Below are 23,229 nucleotides of genomic sequence, written 5' to 3'. Positions count from 1 at the left end.
TGTTTCTTTTGATTCGATTTCATTAATTTCAGCTCTGATTTTAATTATTTCTTGCCTTCTACTTCTTTTGCTGTTGTTTTGCTCTTCTTTTTCTAGGATTTTGAGATGAAGTATGAGATCATTTATTTGTTGGTTTTTTCTTTTTTTAAGGAATGAACTCCAAGCAATGAATTTTCCTCTTAGAACTGCTTTCAATGTGTCCCATAGATTCCGATATGTTGTGTCTGTGTTTTCATTTATCTCTAAGAATTTTTTAATTTCCTCCTTGATGTCTTCTATAACCCGTTGATCATTTAGTAACCTATTGTTTATTCTCCAAGTGATGCATGATTTTTTCTTCCTTCTTTTATCATTGATTTTAAGTTTCATTCCATTATGATCAGATAAGATGCATGGTATTATCTCTACTCCTTTATATTGTCTAAGAGTTACCCTGTGACATAATATATGATCTATTTTTGAGAAGGATTCACGTGCTGCTGAGAAAAAAGTGTAACTGCTTGATGTTGGGTGGTATATTCTATATATATCAATTAAGTCTAGGTTATTAATTGTGTTATTGAGTTCTATAGTTTCCTTATTCAACTTTTGTTTGGAAGATCTGTCCAGTAGTGAGAGAGGTGTGTTGAAGTCTCCCATGATTATTGTATGGTGGTCTATTAGACTCTTAAACTTGAGAAGAGTTTGCTTGATGAACATAGCTGCACCATTGTTTGGGGCATATATATTTATGATTGTTATGTCTTGTTGGTGTATGGTTCCCTTGAGCACTATGTAGTGTCCCTCTTTATCCCTTTTGAATAACTTTGGCTTGAAATCTATTTTATTTGATATGAGTATGGACACTCCTGCTTGTTTCCGAAGTCCATATGAGTGATATGATTTTTCCCAACCTTTCACCTTCAGTCTATGTATGTCTTTTCCTATCAAATGAGTCTCCTGTAGGCAGCATATTGTTGGGTCTTGTTTTGTGATCCATTCTACTAGCCTGTGTCTCTTGATTGGTGAGTTTAAGCCATTAACATTTAGGGTTATTATTGAGATATGGGTTGTTCTTCCAGGCATATTTGTTTATTTATGTTACTAAACATGGTTTGTTTTCCTTTTTGATTATTTTTCCCCCCTTTACTGTCCTACCTCCCACTGTTGGTTTTCATTGTTATTTTCCATTTCCTCTTCCTGTAATGTTTTGCCGAGGATGTTTTGAAGACATAGTTTTCTAGCTGCAAATTCTTTTAACTTTTGTTTATCGTGGAAGGTTTTAATTTCATCTTCCATCCTGAAGCTTAATTTCGCTGGATACACGTTTCTTGGTTCGAACCCATTTTCTTTCAGTGTTTGAAATATGTTATTCCAGGATCTTCTAGCTTTCAGAGTCTGTGTTGAAAGATCAGCTGTTATCCTGATTGGTTTACCCCTAAATGTAATCTGCTTCCTTTCTCTTGTAGCTTTTAAAATTCTCTCCTTATTCTGTATGTTGGGCATCTTCATTATAATGTGTCTAGGTGTGGATCTCTTATGATTTTGCACATTCGGCGTCCTGTAGGCTTCTAGGATTTGGGATTCTGTCTCATTCTTCAAGTCTGGGAAGTTTTCTCATATTATTTCATTGAATAGGTTGCTCATTCCTTTGGTTTGGACCTTTATACCTTCCTGTATCCCAATGACTCTGAAGTTTGGTCTCTTTATATTATCCCATATTTCTTGGATGTTCTGCTCATGGTTTCTTAACAGTCTTGCTGAGCTGTCTATGTTCTTTTCAAGTTGAAATACTTTGTCTTCATTGTCTGATGTTCTATCTTCTAAGTGTTCTACTCTGCTGGTAGTATTCTCAATTGAGTTTTTAAGTTGGTTTATTGCTTCCTGCATTTCTAGGATTTCTGTTTGTTTGTATTTTATTACCTCTATCTCCCTGTATAATTGATCTTTTGCTTCTTGCATTTGTTTATGTAATACATTGTCGAAGTGGTCGAAGTGATCTTTCATTGTCTGATTTTGCTGTCTAATGTCTTCCTTGAGACTCCAGATCATCTGCAGCATGTATATCCTGAATTCTTTATCTGACATTCCATCTGCTGCAGCTGTTACCTCTTCTAAAGTTGAGTTGATCTGCATTGCTTGTGGTCCTTTCTTTCCTTGTCTTTTCATATTGCTCGTGTTTCTTTCTGCTTGGTGCAACTGTTATGTTTTTGAAATTTTCCCCCTATATATTTATATTGCTCTTGTATAGTTGAAAAGTCTCCCTTGCAGGGGCGGGCAGTGGCTCTGCTCCTCCTCCAATTGGGGTTGTCTGTCTACCACGCTGGTGGGCCGCTGGGACTGTTCTGCCGGTTGGTTGCAGGTCTGCCTACCTTGGAGGCACGGGCAGCGTCTTTGCTCTGCCCCTCCTCCAATTGGTGTGACGTGTCTACCAAGTCCGCGAACCCCTGGGCCTGTTCTGCCAGTCAGTCGCAGATCTGCCTACCTTTCAGGGGCGAGCAGCGGCTCTGCTCCTCCTCCAATTGGGGTTGTCTATCTACCACGCTGGCGGGCCGCTGGGACTGTTCTGCCAGTCGGTCGCAGGTCTGCCTACCTTGGAGGCGCGGGCAGCGGCTCTGCTCTGCCCCTCCTCCAATTGGTGTGCCGTGTCTACCATGTCCGCGAACCCCTGGGCCTGTTCTGCCGGTCAGTCGCAGATCTGCCTACCTTGCAGGCGCGAGCGGCGGCTCTGCTCTGCCCCTACTCCAATTGGGGTGTTGTGACTACCATGCCTGCGGGTCACTGGGCCTGTTCCGGGCGTGGACGGCGGCTCTGCTCTGCCCCTACTTCAGTCAGGGTGACATGTCTGCCATACCGGCAGGCCGCTGGGCCTGATCCGCCGGTTGGTCACAGGCCTGCCTACCTTGCGGGTGCGGGTGGCGGTTCTGCTCTGCCCCTACTCCAATTGGGGTGTCGTGACTACCACGCCGGCAGGTCGCTGGGCCTGTTCTGGGCGCGGGCTGTGGCTCTGCTCTGCTCCTACTCCAAATGGGGTGATGTGACTGCCACGCCAGCGGGCTGCTGGGCCTGATCCGGGCTTGGGAAGCGGCTGTGCTCTGTCCCTCCCCCAAGTGGTGTGATGTGTCTACCATGCCGGCAGGCTGCTGAGCCTGTTCCGCCAGTCCGTCACAGGCCTGCCTACCTTGCGGGCGCGGGTGGAGGATCTGCTCTGCCCCTACTCCAATTGGGGTGTCGTGACTAGCATGCCGGCAGGTCGCTGGACCTGTTCCAGGCGCGGGCAGTGGCTCTGTTTGGCCCCCACTCTAGCTGGGGAGATGCTACACCACGCTGGCGGGTCACTGGGCCTGTTCCGGCTCTGCTCCGCCCCTCTGGCCTCCACAGTATTCAGTAGGACCCAGACCGAGAAGCAGTTTCCGTGGGTTCTTTATCCCTGGACCAGAGCAGTTCCGGGAGCCAGAATTCGGCCTCTCTGGGCTTGGTGCATGCTCCGACAGGAGCAGGATCCAAGAAGCAGTTTCCGCGGGTTATTTAGCACTAAGTCTGAGCAATTTGTCTGTGAGACGCAGACAATTGTCAGCCTGAAATTACCTGTTCTATAGCTGAAAGAGCTGCGATCAGTTGAAAACAAGGATGGTGACGTCAGCTCTCCAAGATGGTGGCTGCTGGCTACCTCCGTGGTCTGACCGGTGTGGAGAACCGAACTGGACCGTTTCTTTCCCCCGTCTCAAACCCAGAATTCAGCTCCGAGCACAGCAAATGCACAGCTGGCAGGAGCCTGCAGAATCAGCAGTGCTGTATCTCTGCGCTGCCAGCCCGTTGTTTCCCAGTGCGTGCCGCAGACTACAGCCGCGGGGAGATCTGCCGAACAAGCAGCGTGACCCTCCGAACGGACAGATCGCTCACGTTTGAGCCCCCGAAGCTGATCCTCATGCGATGAAAATCCTTCCACTAGGTTTTGGAGCACCCCAATTTTGCTGGAAATTCCTAACAAGATAGCTTTTAGCCGATCTAACTCGTCATTTTCCCTCACAGTGACATGGTACACGGAGTTGATGCACTCCCTTCGCAGCCATCTTCCTCCTTGTTTGTATTCTTGATAGCTGCCATTCTGACTGGAGTGAGATGAAATCTTAGACTAGTTTTGATTTGCATTTCTCTAATTGCTAGAGATACTGAACATTTTTTTTCATACATTTGTTAACTGATTGTATATCATTTTCTGAGAAGTGTCTGTTCAGGTCCTTTGCCAATTTATTGATTGGGTTTTTTTGTTTTTGGTTTTTGTTGAGTTTGTTATATATCCTAGATATTAGTGCTTTATCTGATGTGTATGCGATAAAAATTTACTCCCATTCTGTTCACTCTCTATTCACTTCATTGTTTGTTTCTTTTTCTGAGAAGAAGGCTTTTAGTTTGAATGCATCCCATTTATTGATTCTGGATTTGAATTCTTGCACTATAGGAGTCCTATTAAGGAAGTCGGGGCCTAATCCAACATGATGGAGATTTGGGCCTACTTTTACTTCTAATAGGCACAGTGTCACTGGTTTAATTCCTAGGTCCTTGATCCACTTTGAGTTGAGTTCTGTGCATGGTTAGAGAGAGGGGCTTTATTTCATTTTGTTGCATGTGGATTCCAATTTTCCTAGCGCTGTCTGTTGAAGAAGCTATCTTTTATCCAATGTATGTGTTTGGCACCTTTGTCTAATATGAGATAACTGTGATTATGTGGGCTTGTCTCTGTGTCCTCTACTCTATACCATTGGTCTACAGGTCTGTTTTGGTGACAATACCATGCTGTTTTTGTTACTATTGCTCTGTAGTATAGTTTAAGCTCTGATATAGTGATGCCACCTGCTTCACTCTTCTTGCTAAGGATTACTTTAGCTGTATTGGGTCTCTTATTTTTCCAGATGAATTTCATGACTGCTTTTTCTATTTCTATGAGGAATACCATTGAGATTTTGATTGGAATTGCATTAAATATATATAGTGCTTTTGATAGTATGGTCATTTTAACAATGTTAATTCTGTCTATCCAAGAACAAGGGAGATCTCTCCATTTTCTAAGGTCTTCTTTGATTTCTTTCCTCAGTAATCTGTGGTTTTCATTTTAGAGGTCTTTCACATCTTTAATTAAGTTGATTCCCAAGTATTTTATTTTTCTGAGGCTATTATAAATGTGGTGGTTTTCCTAGTTTCTCTTTCTGACGATTTGTCACAGTTGTACATAAATGCCTTTGATTTATATGTGTTGATTTTATATCCTACTACTTTGCTGAATTCATTTACAATTTCTAGATGTTTTATGGTGGATTTTTTTTGTGTCTTCCAGGTATAGAATCATATCATTCTTTTCCTATCTGTATCCTTTTAATTTATTTCAGTTTTCTAATTGCTCTGGACAATGTTTCAAGAACTATGTTAAGTAGAAGTGTTGAAAGAGTCCATCCCTGTCTTGTTCCAGTTTTTAGAGGGAATGCTTTCAATTTTTCTCCATTTAGAATGATGTTGACCTGGACCTTAGCATAGATAGCTTTTATGATGTTAAGATGTGTTCCTGTTTTCCCTAATTTTTTCTAGTGTTTTGAACATGAAGGGGTGCTGTATTTTGTTGAAGGCTTTCCCTGTATCTATTGAGATAATCATCTGATTTAAAGAATCATATGATTCTTATCTTTAAGTCTATTAATAAGTCTATTTATTGATTTTCATATGTTGAACCAACCTTGCATCCCTGGGATAAATCCCATTCGATTGTGGTGTACTATTTTTTGATATGTTTTTGTATTCTATCTGCCAGAATTTTATTGAGAATTTTTGCATCTATGATTATTAGAGATATTGATCTGAAGTTTTCTTTCTCTGATGTGTCTTTGCCTGGTTTTGGAATCAGGGTGATATTGGCCTCATAGAATGAGTTTGGAAGTGCTCCCTATTTTCACAAAATAATTTGAAGAGTATTGGTATTAGTTCTTCTTTTAAGGTCTTGTAGAACTCAGCTGTGTATTCATCAGTCCTGGACTTTTCTTGGTTGGTAGGCTTCTGATGGCGTCTTCTATTTCATTGCTTGAAATTGATCTGTTTAAATTGTGTATACCATCCTGATTCAATTTGGGCAAATTATATGACTCTAGAAATTTGTTGATGCCTTCAATATTTTCTATTTTATTGGAGTACAAGTTTTCAAAACAATTTCTTCTGTATTTCTGTAGTGTCTGTTTGGGTTGAAAAATCTGCTGAGATATGAAATGGTCTTCCCCAATATGTAATCTGATTCCTCTCTTTTGTGGCCTAAAGAGTCTATACTTATCTGTATGCTAGGAATTTTCATTATAATGTGCCTTAGTGTAGATCTGTTGTAATTTTGTAGTTTTGGTGTTCTATAAGCCTCTTGTACTTGATTTTCCAATTCATTGTTCATGTTTTGAAAATTTTCTGATATTAATCATTGAAGAGATTGTGCATTCCTTTGGTTTGATACTTTGTGCCTTCCTCTCTCCCAATAACTCTTCGATTTGGTCTTTTGATGTTATACCATAATTCTTGGATGTTCTGATCATGGTTTCTTACCATCTTCACTGTGTGGTCAACTTTATTTTCCAGATTGTATACTTTGTCTTCATGATCTGATGTTCTATCTTCCAAGTGATCTAGTGTGTTGGTGATGCTTTCTATTGAGTTTTTTATTTGGTCTATTGTTTTCTTCATTTGAAGGATTTCTGATTTTTTTTTTCAAAATCTCTATTTCTCTCTTAAAGAAATATAACAGTATCATTTAACACACTGTTCTGACATACCTTATAACCTGTTTTATTGACTCTTCAAACTGGTGTTGCTATTTAACTGATCAAAACCAAAACAAAACATAAAAATAAACAAAAAACCCCTTGTGTTTGTTCATGATACAACTGATTTGGTCTGCATTCAAATTAGTCTCAAGGAAGTAGACTGTAAATCTAAAGCCCACCACCCTTGTCAAAATCATTAATACTACTTTACCTGAATGTATGAGAACACAAAAGACAAACTTTTTCATTGAACTCTCTAATATTCCCAATATGAGAGAATTTGGAATGGCTAATAGAATTTTTAAGATCTAACAGTGCATTTACACAGAAGTTCTGGGTACTTCTGGTGAAATTATAAGGATTGTCCCAGTACAAGCTTCTCTCAATCTGATCTGCACATCAAATCTAAATCAGTTAGTTCCATCCATAAAAACAAATTTCAGGATGTCTCATAACAAAGTGTAACTCTCATAAATCAGGTTGTGACTCACCATACAAGTTCTAAAGCAAATAGAAAACAAAATCAAATAAGAGGTAAGCTCATGGTTTAAAGCTTGTAAGAAAAGAAAATAACATAAAATGAGAACTGCATGGTGAATAGCTTGGGTCCAACATGCAATGATACTGTCATTACTGTTTTATCAACAGGACAACTGAATCAATTTCTATGCTGAGAAAATAAACATGCATTACTACCATTTTTCTAATGAATCCACACACATTTTATATAAAATCACTCATAGTATACATTGTTTTTTCATTAAATTGTCTTTTTGACAACAATTTTGCATTGAATCAAAACAATAAATTAACTCACTGTTATATAGTTTAAATTGCTGGAAAAAAGTATTTTAGATATTAACATAGTTAAATATAGTAATATACAAAAATATGTCAATAAAAATTGTATGAATATGGAGGGAAGGGGAAAGGGTATGGGAGCAGGAAAGATGGTGAAATGGGATGAACATCATTGCCCTATATACATGTATGACTGCACATAGAGTGCCACGCTACATCATGTACAGCCAGAGAAATGAAAAGTTGTGCTGCAAATGTGTACAATGAATCAAAATGCACTCTGCTATCATATATAACAAATTAAAGTAAATGAATAAATTTAAATAAGAAAAAGAAAAAAATTAGATGAATGATGTTTAAAGTAATAATGTTTTATAACTAAGCAGTGCAGACTTTGGGGGTTAAGTCATAGCAATAGGCCACTGGGTGTGTCCAAAACTAATTGCTCAGTCTTACAACTGAGACCACTATTAGCACTGGATGTCCTGGAAACTTCTCTTAATAGGCTGCATTGGCCAAGTGCATATTCTTTGTCTTCTGGAGGATGGTGAACTCAGGAGGAGATGATCCCATATTGCAATGGTAGTCCATTAGCTGTTCGAGTATTTCATACCTATTGCTGGCTTCATAGTTTCAAGTTTTTTCAATAAAGCCACATTTTCTCTTTCAAATTTTTGTTGCTCCTTCTGGTATTGAGAGCACTATAACATAACTTAGAGGGATGATCAATGGGGATTGTACTTTTGCTTTCTGATTTTTCAGCCTGCATTGACAGTTCTTTCAAAAGTCTCTGATTTTCCTGATCAATCTGTCTCACCTCTTCTCTTGTGAAAGAGTAGTTTTTCTTAGATACTACTGAGGGTTGATCACAATGAAGTTTTTGTGGTCCCTTTTTATTTATTTGCAGAAAAGATTTTAAAAGATGATTCAGGTTCATTGTGACATGTAAGACATTGTGGTCTAAATCACAATTGAACACTGATGACTTTGGGACAACAGCAGGCCCATGTTTTTCTTTCACTTTCTTGGCTGCTTTCAAATACCTTGAATCATTTTTTAAAACCTCAACATCTTCATCTGCCTCTTGACTCCCATTTTCTTGCCTTTGAACTTTGACTTTTTGGTCATTTGGTGTATTCAACTCAAAAGATGGAACAGGGCTGATATCTGGAGTTGATAAAGAATTTATCAGAGACATCATCTGAACAGTCTGGACTTCAAGAGGAGAAAGGCAAAGACAAAGAAAAAGAGGGAGAGGAACTAACCTTGAAATTCTTTTTACTCATGTTTGTATTTGAAGTTATTAGATGGTTTAGCTGACTTGGACCTCTTATGATGTTTGTGTCCATCATCACTATTTTCCTGTTCATCTGTATAGTAATTCTCCTCACCTTCTTTTACAGTTTTTGGAATTCTATTTGGCATGGGCAAGTGTGTTTTAGTTCCTATTGCAGCATCACATAATGTGTTTTTTGGATTCTGAAGAAATGGTTTCCATAATACTATTCTCTACAAGGTGTTCATCTGGAGAAATTTTTGCTTTTTTTTTCTTTTTCCTTGTCAGTAAGATAATATTCTCTCTTTTTTTGTATTCCAAATTTCAAATTTCTCTTTTCTATATCCTTATTTATTCTCTCTTCAGGGTTATCACTTTACTTGTCAAAAGTAATTTACTTTCATATTTCTTTAGTTTTTCAAAGTCACTGTCAAAGCAAGAATGGTCTATGTCACCTTGTGATGTATCTCTAAAGCAATCCATAATGGTAAAATATCTCCCAAGTGCTTATGGCTGCCTGTCTCTTGGGAGGAAAACTGAGCCCCAATGGCAGGGAAGGTGGCAGGCATGCTGCGGTGTGGAAAGACTAGTTTTTATTATTTCTTTTTATTCTTTTTCAGTTTGATTGCAAGGAATTCTATTTCTATTAATAAGATTTTGAAATTTATTGAGATTTTCTTTTGGAAAAAAGAAGTCAGATTTTGTAAAGTTTCCATTTATATTTTGTGATGAAATGTACTCTGAAGGATATAAAATGTGTTCTTTTTATCCCATGTTTAGTCTCATTATCATTTATTAAATAATATAATAGTAGTTTAATCTTCCCATATATATTCCTTTGCTATGTATTTACTTTCTTAGACTTGGAGTATACTGGGGTATGGTCTCTATATTTGTACTACTATGTATCAATGATATAATAGCTTTGAAATAGAGATAAATATGAATATTATGACTTTTTATTATCTCAACATGTGTCTGAAATTTTATTCACACACTTTTCAAGGAAATGTAAACTACAGGCAAAAACATGATGATTGTTTGTCTACATGACTATGACTTCACACAAAGTGTGTACACCTGTGATACAGTCAATGGCATCTGGACATATAACATGGTGGTCCATCAGGGGGCCCTGTAGGATTGTATGGGGTGTGAATAAGGAAAGCACACTACACCCAGCGGGCACTTCTCCTGGAGAATGACTATAGTGAATGACTTGGGAAGGGTCCTTGGATTGGATTCTGTAAATGAAAACCATTCTCTTAGGTTAGTGTTATGTTTCTCACTGGACACAGATTAAAGAGAATGTATCTCTAAGCGTTATTGGTAGCCTTATTGCTCCAAGGAGGAGAGAACAGTCTTGAGAGGTATGCTTCTCCTAGAAATCAGAGAGGAGAAATACAAAAGGAGAACATTGGTCCAGGCACGTTGTCTGTAGGTTCATCCAGCCCTGTATTCTTCTGAAACACAGCATGTGGTTTTCTTCAATGCCCTAGCCACTTTATACCAAGCCCAGAGTCCCTGGTCCTCATGTATACATTGAGAGAATAATAACAATGTTTTCCCTTTACATAGAAAGTAAAGAAGGCAGAGAAGTTCAGTGATGTGCTCCAAGTCCTATCAACCAGTCCAGATCTTTTTACTCTAGTCAAGAAGCTCTATGCATGAAATCAACTGTAATGATGCCTTCTCTCAAAAATATCAGTGGCTCTCTATTTCTTCTGGAAAATATGCAAGTTCAGGGCTCAGGAGCATCCAGACTTAAATCTCAGAGGCTTCAATCTTCTTGCTTTACTTAATTCCCACCATTGCCCAAACTGTGCATTCTGTCCAGTTGAATTCTTCATCTGCCACCTGCCTTTGCTCACAACTCCCCTGACTCCTCCCTTCTTTCCCTGTTTACAACATTCATTCATGCTCTGATTTCACAAAAATCTACTGGGAGATGTCACATTGGATTTGAGCCTCTGTGTACAAGGCCTTTAGTCCTCATGGACACATTGAGAACTGGCATTCCATGTTTTTCATTTTCCTTCTCAGTAAGATAATATTTTCATGTGTGTTCTCTTGAGCGTTCTTCCCTGAGGGACCAGGTTCATGTCTCTGTGGCTCTCATACAAAATATGAGAAGTTCTGTGGGAAGCATTCAAAGTTCTCTCCAGAGGGATTCTCTGGGCCACATGATTCTATGTCATAGGAGGTTAAAAATCAGTGCACTCAATCACTAAATTGCATTTACAAGCAGGTGTATTTTAATAAGTGGTGAGAGTGCTGATAAGGTAGCATGTAAACATCACAGTCAATGCCCATAGGTAAGATAGTGTGGCTTCTGCTTGTGTGACTGTTAGTGGTTTTTTTCATTGAGTGTTCTCAGTAAGAGCTGGTGATGCTGTTGAAGACATGCCTCAGTGCTCAGGGATCAGTAGGCATGACTGAAATATTTGAATCAGATGTTTTAGTTTGATGTTTTGTCAGTTTCCTTTTTATTTTGTTCAGAAAAAGTGCATCTCATATTTACAATCATGAAGAATTTGGATATAATAATGAGCAAATGAAAAGAGGGAGCAGCATTTGTGGTCAATTGTGACTGTATCATAGTTTTGTTTTGTTCTTGAAGTATAGGTTTTGTTTCTAATTGACACATGGTAATTGCACATGTTCATGATATATTCTGTGCCATTCTAATGTATGCACACAATCTTAATGATCAGATAAATGCAATTGTCATTTCTATAACCTCAGATGTTTATCATTTCTTTGTGTGGAACACTTAAAATCCTCTTCAACAAGTTTTTGAATTGTGCAGTTAGCTGTTGTCAACTCTAGTTATCATACTGGGTTTTTAAACATAATTTTATTCAAAACATGCTTTTAATCAGCATTATAAATGTTTCCTATTTTAAAATAATACTCCAAATTTGTAAATTTTAAAACCTATCCAGTTTCTAACATGTGGAACTCAGTACACATTTAATTTATTTATTATTATAGCCATTTGAATTGAGTTTTGATTATTTTGTCCTACACAGTATATTTTTTAATTTTAAGAGAGTTTTTGCTATTGAAAAAACATATAATTATCATGGCTTATATAGGCTTTGGATAATATGTCTCTGGTCCAACTCAGGAATGAAGCAATTTGCCTTCTGCTGTCGCTCATGCCCTACAGAGCTGCACTGAAGACACCATATACCGTCAGCTCACTGGGATTCTCTGTCCTGCTGGCTTCCTCATCTCCCTGCTGAATATCCCCTGGTTTTCAGAACATCACAGAAGACACAGTGGGCTCCATCTAGTCCCATTGCCATCAGGGACCTCTGACTTGAGCAAGTGTGTCCTGCCCTGTGCCTTTTTTCCTCCCACTTACCAGCCCTTCCACCCACAGCATCCAGTGACTGCGGTTGTCCTCTCCAGCTCCCCATCCACATGTAATCTTTCTCTTATTTAAATTGTCTAAAGCCCTTGTTATTACTTGCTATTTGTTTTCCAATTGTGCTCTGTACTGGCTTCGCTTTGAGACACTATTTTTTAGAGTTTAATTTTCCTAATATATTCCATTTATTTCTTTAAAGTTATTATTTTAACATGTGTAATGAGCTGGGGATTGTTGGGGGCATTGTGTAGATACTAAAATGCAAACAAAAGCTTTGCTTCAGGGATTATACTGTTGTGGGAATGATATTTGTATAAATGTGTATATAATGTCAATTGATAAAAATGGAAAAATACATGGCAATATGTGAGGGTTGTAGAGCTAGAGAGTTTGGGGGCTTAATGGGGTACTATTTTATGTAGCTTAGTGGTGAAGATCATAGTTATTTTAGGTAGTGTGCTTAGGTTTCTATTGAGATTTGGTCTATACTGAATTGCTTATATTGCAGAGTTTAGAAAATGGTAGGTCCATCAGAGCTTGTTGAATAATTAATGAGTCCATGAGGTGCTTGATGAGACTGGAGAAGGAAAGAGAGAGAAAGAGTGGGAAAGAGTGGAAACTTTGAAATTGTAGCCTCAGAATGACCAAAAAGTGGGCTTGTCCTTAAATCATAATGGTCACAAGGATGAGTCTTGGATCTTTGGGGCTAAAAATTTCACATCCCAGTAAATCCCAATAGATTTGGCCAGACATTAATAAGAAGTTAATAAGCCCAAAACCAATTTACATGGTCTAGAGGTGTTACCTGAGACAGGTGCATTTAAAATACAACCCTCCCTGAGTATTCCTGTGGAATATTGTCAAACATCAATGTCACACAAAGTTCTATTTGTCTTGATGCAATGAATATTTAAGTAGATTTACATAAAATTCACTCTTATGAATTACTGTAAAAAATTTGGATTAGCTTTTTCCTATTTGTCTACTTTATCACATTTTATTTTCTGAAGTCTTCATTGTTATATTTACAACAATTGAATAAAGAGAAGGATATCTGTGGTAATATGGGATTAGAACTTGTGTTAGAAAATATTTATATACTTTAAGGGTATGTTTACCTTAAAAGTACATAGCATACAAGTTGTGATAGAAACTTGATAGCATTTTGAATTTTAAGAGCAGATTTTTAAGAATTGTTCACTTTTACTTTATATTTGACAGATTGAGTAATATTGTTAATCTTAGTATTTTGCCATTCTCCAAGTGTTCCAACGTAAGTTTTTTGGAACATGGGTTCCTCTTTTCATCCTCTGCCAGAATTTCCATGCTGAATGCAGGCTGCTACTCCTAGCCTCTGGACTGTGACTTTATTCTTTGACCATGTCTACAGAAACAATATAGGGCTTTTGTACTGCAATGAAAACACAAAATCAAAGCTCTGTGGTTGAATTCATCCTCTTGGGCTTCTCTGATTCTCCTAAACTCCAAGAGCAGATCTTTGGTGTTTTCTTGGTAATTTATTTGGTTACCCTGATGGGAAATGCCATCATCATAGCTGCCATCTTGCTGGACCAGACCCTCCACATCCCCATGTACCTGTTCCTGCAGAATTTATCTGTGGTGGAAGTGAGTTTCAGTGCGGCCATCATGCCTAAAATGCTAGTGATCTTGACCACGGACCAAACTACAATTTCTTTTGTGGGTTGTTTTGCACAGATGTATTTCATTCTTCTTTTTGGGGGGACTGAGTGTTTTCTCCTGGGGGCAATGGCTTATGACTGTTTTACTGCCATCTGCCATCCTCTGACCTACCCCATGATTATGAACAAAAGGGTGTTTGTGAAATTAGTAATGTTCTCATGGATCTCAGGGATCATGGTGGCTACTGTGCAGACCACATGGGTATTCAGTTTTCCCTTTTGTGACTCCAATGAAATTAATCATATATCTTGTGAAACCCCAGCAGTGCTGGAACTGGTATGTGCAGATACCTTCTTGTTTGAAATCTATGCCTTCACAGGCACCATTTTGATTGTTTTGGTTCCTTTCTTGTTGATACTCTTGTCTTACCTTGGAATTCTCTTTGCCATCCTGAAGATACCATCAACAACTGGAGGCAAAAGGCCTTTTCCACCTGTGCCTCTCATGTCACATCAGTCACCCTCTTCTATGGCACACCCAGTATGATTTATTTACAGCCCAAATCCAGCTACTCACCAGTAACAAAGAAAGTGTTGTCATTGGTTTACACATTGCTCACACCCCTGCTGAATCCACTAATCTACAGCCTGCGAAACAATGAGATGAAATGGGCTTTGGTGAAATTATGGTGGAGAGCGGTGGTTTTACACAGTTTGACTTGTTGAGAAGCCATGTGAGATTTGCTCATTCCTCAAGAAAACTCTATTTGAACTTAATAAATGATGAAAACAGATTCCATTTCTTGATATTAATGTTTACAGTGTTGAATTCCTTGAGTTTGAAATGTATCAGGAGATTCTTCCCTTTTAATATATGGTGTTGTCATTGTTTTTAAGGGATACTAAGTTTCCTTACCACATGATACAACAGTCTAGTCATGCATTTCCCTATTATTAGCATCCAGGTCATTATCAGACTAATGTGATTAAGATGATGCTTCAATAAATATCTAGTTCAATAGGTTTCTATGTATCAATGCTTTTATTTTGATGTGGTCATTTCCTCAAAGTCATTCTGTTAGAATGAATGTTATTTACACTTTGTGTGTGTGTGTGTGTGTGTGTGTGTGTGTGTGTGTGTGTTGGTTGAAATCTTATAGAAGGCCTTGCATATGCTAAGCATGTGCTCAATCACTGTGCCACATGCCCTGCACTTTTTAATATATTTTAATTGCTATTGTAGAGTTACTTCCTTGTATTCTTGTAACCAGTTCAAACTGACCTGAAGGCTCACTGAGATTCAGTAACAGCTGTAGCCTCAAGAGACCAATCAATAGTGTGTGTGATTTTTTTTCTGGATAGAAAATCTTTTCAATGAATCAGAAAATGAATTACTATTTTGAAGCTCAAATGAACTCACTTCTCACAGTGGGATATACCAAAATTATATTTCTCTTGGTGTTTTTTACATATATTTACAAAATGATGCATATATTTTCTGGATACTCATGTGGCAATATTAAGTATTGTTTTCACTTATGATCATTATTTCGGAGTACTTTGAATTTTCCTTCATAGGTCAAATTGCCCTCAAATTTATCTGTGAACAATAAATGATTTTTTACAATTTATTTTGGGAAAATAATATGATTAATGAATTATTACTATTTTCTATGGCCCTTACATCATATGACTTATGGTGTGAACTTTTCAGGGGTAATATTTTCACAGGTGTAAAATGTGGAAGTTTCATTCTTTGATGTTTTTCTATTCTCAGAGAATAGTAAGGTACCTGTTTACCTGTATCACATGTGTTTTCACACACACCATACTATTCTCTAAGATTATTCTTTTACCCTGAAGTAGTGTTTCTTAATTCCTGCTCCAGGAATGGTAATAAAGGTGTAAAAGATTATTCCATTGTTAAAAGACTGTTTTTAAGTTTATCAGTACTTCTGCCAAAGGTGAAAATTGGAGGTATAAAATGAATTGGATTTGCAGTAAAATAATTTTATCTGAAGATACACACAAGTTTGAATCACATTTGAATGCTATCCAATGTTCTTTTCATGAGGGCATTTGATTGACATTAGCAAATTCTTTCATTGTATTTTTGTGACCTAAAGTTTCCTCATTGTTTATATATAGAGAGTGATCAAATACTGCCTTTGAGGAAATAAAATATTCAAATGCCCAAATCTGAGTACAATGCACAACTTAAAAATACATGATTTTATTTTAATCTTTATTCTTTTTTTCATTTTTTTCACTCTATACTGAATTAATATGTTTATATTATGAGTGAATCAATACTTTGAGGAAAATACAGCTAACAGGAAGATCTCTTTCAGTCAGGAGATAATTTCTTCCTTTCTGATGGTTAAAAAAAACTCCATTGTGTATATATACCCCATTTTCTTTATCTGTTATCTATTGATAGACACCTAGCCTGGTTCTAAATTTTGCTATTGTGAATTGTGCTGTTATAAACATGGGAAGGCATGTATCTAAAATATGCTGTCTGTAATTCTTTTGGATAGATACCAAGAAGTGGTATAGCTGGATATTACAGTAGTTACCTGTTTAGTTTTTGGAGGAACCTCCATACTGATTTCCATAGTGCCTGTACTAATTTACTTTTCCCACCAACAGTGGATAACAGTTCCTTTTCCTCACATCTTTGCAAACATTGTTATTTCTGTTGAGATGGAATCTCAGCATAGCTTTGATTTGCATTTCCCTTATGTGTAAAGATATTGAACACTTTTCATACAATTGCCATTTATTCTTCTCTGGAGGAGTGTCTGTTAGGTTCATTTGCCCACTTACTGAATTGGTTACTTGTTTGAATGGTGTTGAGTCTCTTGAGTTCTTTGCATAGTCTGGATATTAATCCTTTGTCAGGAGAGTTGGCAAAGATTTTTTCCTCCCATTCTGAAGGTTTCTTTTCCTGCTGTTGTTTCCTTTGTTGTGTAACTTTTTAGTTTGGTGTCATTCCTTTTCTTGCATCGTGGCATTACTTCCTGAGCTCTAGGAGTCCTTGTTGCCTGCACCTATAGGTTAGAGTCTCTCCTATGCCCTCTTCTAGCAGTTGCGTGACTTCTGGTCTTATTCCTAGGTCATTGATCCAATTTGAATTGATTTATGTAGGGTGAGAAAGAGGGATCCAGATTGAACCTTTTACATGTGGATATTGTTTTTCAAGCACCATTTTTTATAAAGGCTTATCATTTCTTCAACATAGGTTTTCGGCAATTGTGTCAAGAATCAGATGAGTTTTTTAAAAAAGGAATACAATGAGTGAAGCTATATGGGCTTACTTGTCTCTTCTTCTATATAAATTTGACAGAAGGACTTATTTTATGTTTCTACTCTTAATACCAACCATTAACTAATTTAACATTAACTTGAATTTTCCTCCAATTCTGAAGGTTAGTTAACTAACCTTCATTAACTTGAATCTCATGCCAGTTATTGAGATGTGTTCTTGAAATCACTTTCTGCTGGTTTTGAAGTTGACATACACAAGAAAGTGAACTTTAAAATGTAAATCTGTAATAACTCTCCATTTAAAGATTTTCATTGGTGTTTAGTGTCCACTCATACACTTGCTTATGTTTTCTGATGACAATTCTGCTTTGAATTGAGTCACCTCTGTCTGGCCTGGAGCTGTCAAGTCATGCCTTTTTAGCTATCTGGTATGTTTGTTTTTGCTGTTTCAGCTGGATAATTCTTGCTGTTTCTTCAGATCTCCTTAAAATGTCATCTGCTGAAGGTGGTATTCCATGATCTGCTCTCAACTACCTATTTCCTGTTATCTCTGAAACCTGGACCTTACTCCATACCCTTTTATCTTAATTTTATTATATGAAGCAGAATACACTTTTCTTTTCCCTAAATATACCTTGTATGGTTGCTGGGATAATAAACAGAGGTAGTTTCCATGTGATAGAAGGTGGGGAAGGTGAAGGCCCCATTAGCCGAGCAGGATAAAGTGCAGGTGTAAGCCTGAATTTACTATTAGTATATAGTTAGTATTTATGGCACAAAAACCTGCTTTTTTAAAAAAAAAATTCATTCTGATTGCAGACCACTTTCCTCACATCTAGAGTTTTACCTGTCCCCACCCATCCTTAACAGTGAGAAATGGAGGAGAACAGTAGAAGAAAGAAACAGCACGTAAGTTTTGATGTGGAATTTGTAGTCCTATATTTATAAGTGCCTTTTTAAATAGCATGTACAGTTTGTAGATCAAAACACTCCCTCTGGTCCTTGTAGGACACTTATATCTTGAGTCTTTCTCAAGCATTTAAATGTGATCTGTGTAATGCTGGAAGTTTCATTTGATAAGTAGACAGTGAAGTCACTGATAACAGTGACTAAAAGAATCTGTCCACCACTGGGTCCCACCTGCCTAACACAGTGCCTGAGAGAGAGTTTGTACGTATCAAATACTTTCTCCATGAATAAGAAGAGAGCAGACTGAGTCAAGATGTTAGCTTCATATGCTGGACCGGTAGTCAGTGATGGGTATGATCCAATTGCAGTGGTATCAACCTAAGAGAGGAGGCTGACGCCTAAAGGTCAGTTTTCCGATGAAGGGTAAGAACCATATGTTGAATTGGACAACCTACCAGGCATGGTCCTTAAGCCACATTAACCTCACTCCCCCACTGGCACCAAGGCCAAATTTGGGGGCCAACAGAGGTGAGGCAAAGAACCTCACCCCCCCACTGGTGCATAGACCTATCCACAAGTATGGCTGTATGCTGGACCGGTAGTCAGTGACGGGTATGATCCAGTTGCAGTGGTATCAACCTAAGACAGGAGGCTGACGCCTAAAGGTCAGTTTTCCAATGACGGGTAAGAACCATATGTTGAACTGGACAACCTACCAGGCACGGTCCTTAAGCCACATTACTTGTTGTTTAATTAATCAGAAGGGGGGAGATGCTGGGAGCCATCAGCCAAATAGGTATGACAATTTCCTTGCCAGCATACCCCCATGTTTCTTTAGTGGAAGGACTCATGGAAATAGGACATTTTGCAGCTACATTGTATGTAAGGTGACCTTGCTCAAGGACCAGGGCAGATCGTGTTTAGGGTGTTCCCGGTAATAGGAGATTAGGGTGTTCCCCGTTTAGAATAGGGCGTATCCTGCTGCCTGAGTTCCTCTTGAGTTCTTAGGGTCAGACAGTATTTTTGGGAGACAGAAGCCCAGTGGAGTGGTGGATTTCTGCAGAGAACGTGGATATCCCCAGAACGTGTTTGTAGAAGGCCGGTGTGAGATTGGGAATGAAGAATTGCTGTTTGAATCTACAAGCTGTGTGGAGGCTCATGATTTGTGCCCAGCCAGAGACTGCAGCAGATCAGGGTCTGGCATAGTCACAGAAATAATCAAGGAGAACCGGTAACAGAGCAGTCCTCAGGAGGAAGCCCTTCCAGTGCTTCACAGCTGAGGGCTAGTGGGTGGCAGGGTTTGTTTCCTCAGCTGCCTTCCCGAGTGTCCCTGTGTTGATTCAGCCCTCTGGACATGGGAGTCTCCATAAAAAGGTCTGACAGTCACATGCAAAGATACAGGGTATCTCTTGGGACACTGGTGTGGCCAAGTAAAGCAGATATTCCATTTCTTGTGACATGAAATATGATGTGTTTATCATGGAGTTTCCATATCTCAGAGTTAAGAGCAAGTTCTGGGTATTAGAGATCCTCTGATGTTTGATCCTCCTGTAATATACTCACCAAGTAATTTTTTCAAACTTCTTGAACTCCTCTTGGGAGGAACTTGTATTCCTGAGGTAGCCCAGTTCACCTTTCCATGATGGGTGATGTGGCAGCTTGAGATGGAGGGGCAGCTTGAGAATTCTCTTAGAGTTGGAAGTTGGGTTGTTGTTCACAGTTTCTAGATGACTCCTCAATTTACAAGCAATCACACATGTGAGTTCAGAAGAGCATCAACTTTTGTGTAAAAAAAAGATACATATATATTTCTTTCTCTGTTTCTTGATTTGTTGTTCCAGCTTTCATAACTTGATAGCTTTTGTTAATGATACACTTGTACATCCCAATTTGGCTTGTATGATTATTTGGGCTGTTGCAATTTGCATTTTGGTGGTAGCTGTGTGTGTGTTTATTGATTACTGTACATCACTTACTCTTCAAAGAAGATGCTATGGGGTTAAATTCGGAGGAAAATTGCATTGCCCCATAAGTGGTTTATTGGAAAAATGGGGATCATGTGTTTTTCAGCACTTAATATCTTGGCTGCATTTTATTGTGCATCACAATTGTGAGGAAAAAGAAAACATTGAACCGTTAAGACTATAACAATCATGTCTAGTGGGAAATTAGTGAAGAAAATTCTGATTAACTCTCAACATAATCTTGGTTTAATTCATATGGAATCTTCAATATTCAGATTATCATGACTACTTTAAACATGATATGAATAAAATTAATTGTGTGATATTATTTAAGATTAGGTATACATATTCTGCTTCATTAAGGGATGTGTGGAATATTTGTGTCTGTTATGTGGGGATAGATCATTCATGCTTCTAGTCATGAACTATCTTCACTGTTCTTTGGGTTTATGATGGTTAAACTAGATCAAATTTATTTTTGTTGAGTCTTTATTACATAATAAAATTGATATAAACATTCAAATTATGCACTGGTGTTATTTGCATTCATACAGAATTGAATAATTTTGTGTTTAAAAAATTACAAAGTGAAATGAGATCACATTAATTCTAGCATGGTTCTAAGTATGTGTATGGTTGTAGTCCTATACTGCCTACTCAATAGTCTGTGATGTATTTTTGAAGAGATAGTGAAGTGAAGGGGTTTTGGTAAATGGTGACCCTGTAGTTTGGGCCAAGGGATAACCTTCTTCTCTGCTGCTATGACCACTTTGTTCTTATGGGCAGCATGCCAGCAAGGGAGTAGCTGCTGAGAGAGGCTGGTTAAAATCAATAACTGAGTCTCTACTACATGGTTGAATGTTAACCTGGGATGCCAGGACCTTCACACTCTATATCCACTCAGTATGTTTTAACCCTTGGCCTTGTGGCTGGCAAATTTCCTGTCTTTTCTTGTAGGACCAAGTCAATAAACTCTCCATTATCTTGTGGCATTACCAACCTCCTCATCCACACCCTCGTATTCAGTTCCATGACTTCCCCCTGTCCTTTTTGGTACAGGCTGACCAGATCATGCAGGTCTTTATGGGTGTAGTTCCTTTGTTCTTTAGTCCCCCTCAGTGTTTCCCTAGCTGTGCAAAGCTGTGATGGAGCCCTTTTTATAGGCCTGGCATAAAGAAGATAAGATGAATGCAGTACCCTTCTATTTTCTGCATACCTGATGACACAACTATGCTATTGTCTTCCTGCTCTTAACTGTAAGAGGTTGGTTACTGTTGCAATGTCAGAATGGTCAGAGATGTCTTAGCAAACAAAATATTTGTGGGCATCCAATCAACATTTTCATACCATGCATCAAGGCCTTAGATTTTTTTCCAGCTCTAGCTTCATGCTTGATTAAAAAGTCAATTTTCTCTGAAAATACTGATTAGAGAACTCTGCAATTGATATCATGTCCCCTTCACTGTTCACTTTACGCTGAGCCAAGAGTCCCTGATTCTCATATATACCCTGTGGGATTAATAATAATGCTTTTCTTTTACATAGAAAGTAATAGAAGCAGAGAAGTTCAGTGGTGTGCTCCAAGTCTAGATCTTTTGACTCTAAGTTAAGAAGCTCTATGTATGAAATAAACTGTAATGACACTTTTTCTCAAAAATGTCAGTGACTCTGTATTTCTTCTGGAAAATATGAAAGTTCAGGGCTCAGGAGCATCCAGACTTAAATCTCAGAGGCTTCAATCCTGTTGCCTTTACTTAATTCCCACCATTGCCCAAATTGTGCATTCTGTCCAGCTGAATCTTCACCTGCCACCTACATTTGCTCACACCTCCCCCAACTCCTCCCTTCTTTCCCTGTTTACAACATTCATTCACCCTCTGATTTCACAAAACTCCTACTAGGAGATGTCACATTGGTGTTGAGTCTCATGTGTACAAGGCCTTCAATCCCTGTGGACACATGGAGGACTGGCACTCCATGTGTGTTCTCTTGAGCTTTCTTCCTTGAGGGACCAGGTTCAAGTCTCTGTAGCTCTCCTACAAAATATGAGAAGGTCTGTGGGAAGCATTCCAAGTTCTCTCTGGAGGGATTCTCTGGGGCGCATGATTCTATGTCATGGGAGGTAAAAAAAATCAGTGCACTCAATCACTAAATTGCACTTATTAACAGGTGCCTTTTGACCAGTGGTGAGAGTGAAGATAAAGTAGCATGCAAGTGACAGAGTCAGAGTCAATAGCTAAGACAGTGCAGCTTCTGCTCATGTGTCTGTTAGTGGTTTTTTAACTGAGAGTTCTCAATGAAGGCTGGTGATATTTCTGTCTCAGTGTTCAGGAATGAGTGGGCATGGCTGAAATATTTGAAGGCGACTTTCTGGTTTGATGCTTCAGTTACTTTTTTGTTTGTTTCAAAAGAAAAGTGCAGCTCATAACAACAGTCATAAAAACTTTGTATAAAGTAATGAGCAAATGAAAAGAGGGAGCAGCATTTGTGGTCAATTGTGACCACATCACAGTTTTGTTGCTGCTCTTTATTAGTTATGTTTTGTTTGTAGTCGACACATAGAAATTCCACATATTCATGATATACACTGTGTAATACCAATACATCCACACAATCTTTATTCATCTGCTAAACTTAATAGGCATTTCTATAACCTCAGAGGTTTATGTTTTTTTGTGTGGTAACAGTTAAAATTCTTTCTAGTAAGTATATTGAATTGTGCAATTAGGTTTTGTTACCCATATTTTACTATGTTATTAAATATAATTTTATTCCAAACATAATTTAGATCAGTTTACAAATTTTTCCTTTGTTTTAAAATACTACTCTAAATTTTTACATTTTAGAACCCATCCAATCCTAATATTTGCAACTGAGTACACATTTTGCTTATGATGATGATTATTATTAGTATTTGTATTTTGCCATTAGAAATGAGTTTTGATTATTTGGTCCTACACAGTGTATTTTACTAATTTTAAGAGAGTTTTTGCTGTTAAAAGACAAATAACTGTCATGGTTTATACAGACTTTTGATAATATGACTATGGTCCAACTCAGGAATAAAGCAATTTGCCTTCTGCTGTCGCTCATGCCCTATAGAGCTGCACTGAAGACACCATATACCGTCAGCTCGCTGGGATACTCTGTCCTGCTGGCTTCCTCATCTTCCTGCTGAATATCCCCTAGTTTTCAGAACATCATAGAAGACACAGTGGGCTCC

At 38.2% G+C, this 23,229-nt stretch overlaps 1 protein-coding gene and 1 pseudogene across 1 annotated transcript; one reads left to right on the top strand and one right to left on the bottom strand.

The window, feature by feature from the left end:
• Positions 1 to 7,977: 7,977 nt before the first annotated feature.
• On the bottom strand, positions 7,978 to 9,339 carry LOC143641138 (cilia- and flagella-associated protein 97 pseudogene; annotated as a pseudogene).
• Positions 9,340 to 13,639: 4,300 nt separating this feature from the next.
• On the top strand, positions 13,640 to 14,589 carry LOC143641133 (olfactory receptor 10A3-like). Its single transcript, XM_077108523.1, is given in 2 exon segments — positions 13,640 to 14,336; positions 14,339 to 14,589. Coding segments are annotated over 2 exon segments (948 nt in total).
• Positions 14,590 to 23,229: the final 8,640 nt, after the last annotated feature.

The sequence above is a fragment of the Callospermophilus lateralis genome, chromosome 2 (assembly GCF_048772815.1).
Source record: "Callospermophilus lateralis isolate mCalLat2 chromosome 2, mCalLat2.hap1, whole genome shotgun sequence".
Classification (NCBI taxonomy): domain Eukaryota; kingdom Metazoa; phylum Chordata; class Mammalia; order Rodentia; family Sciuridae; genus Callospermophilus; species Callospermophilus lateralis.
Note: the sequence above shows the minus strand (reverse complement) of the source record. Positions and strands in the feature narration are given on the sequence as shown.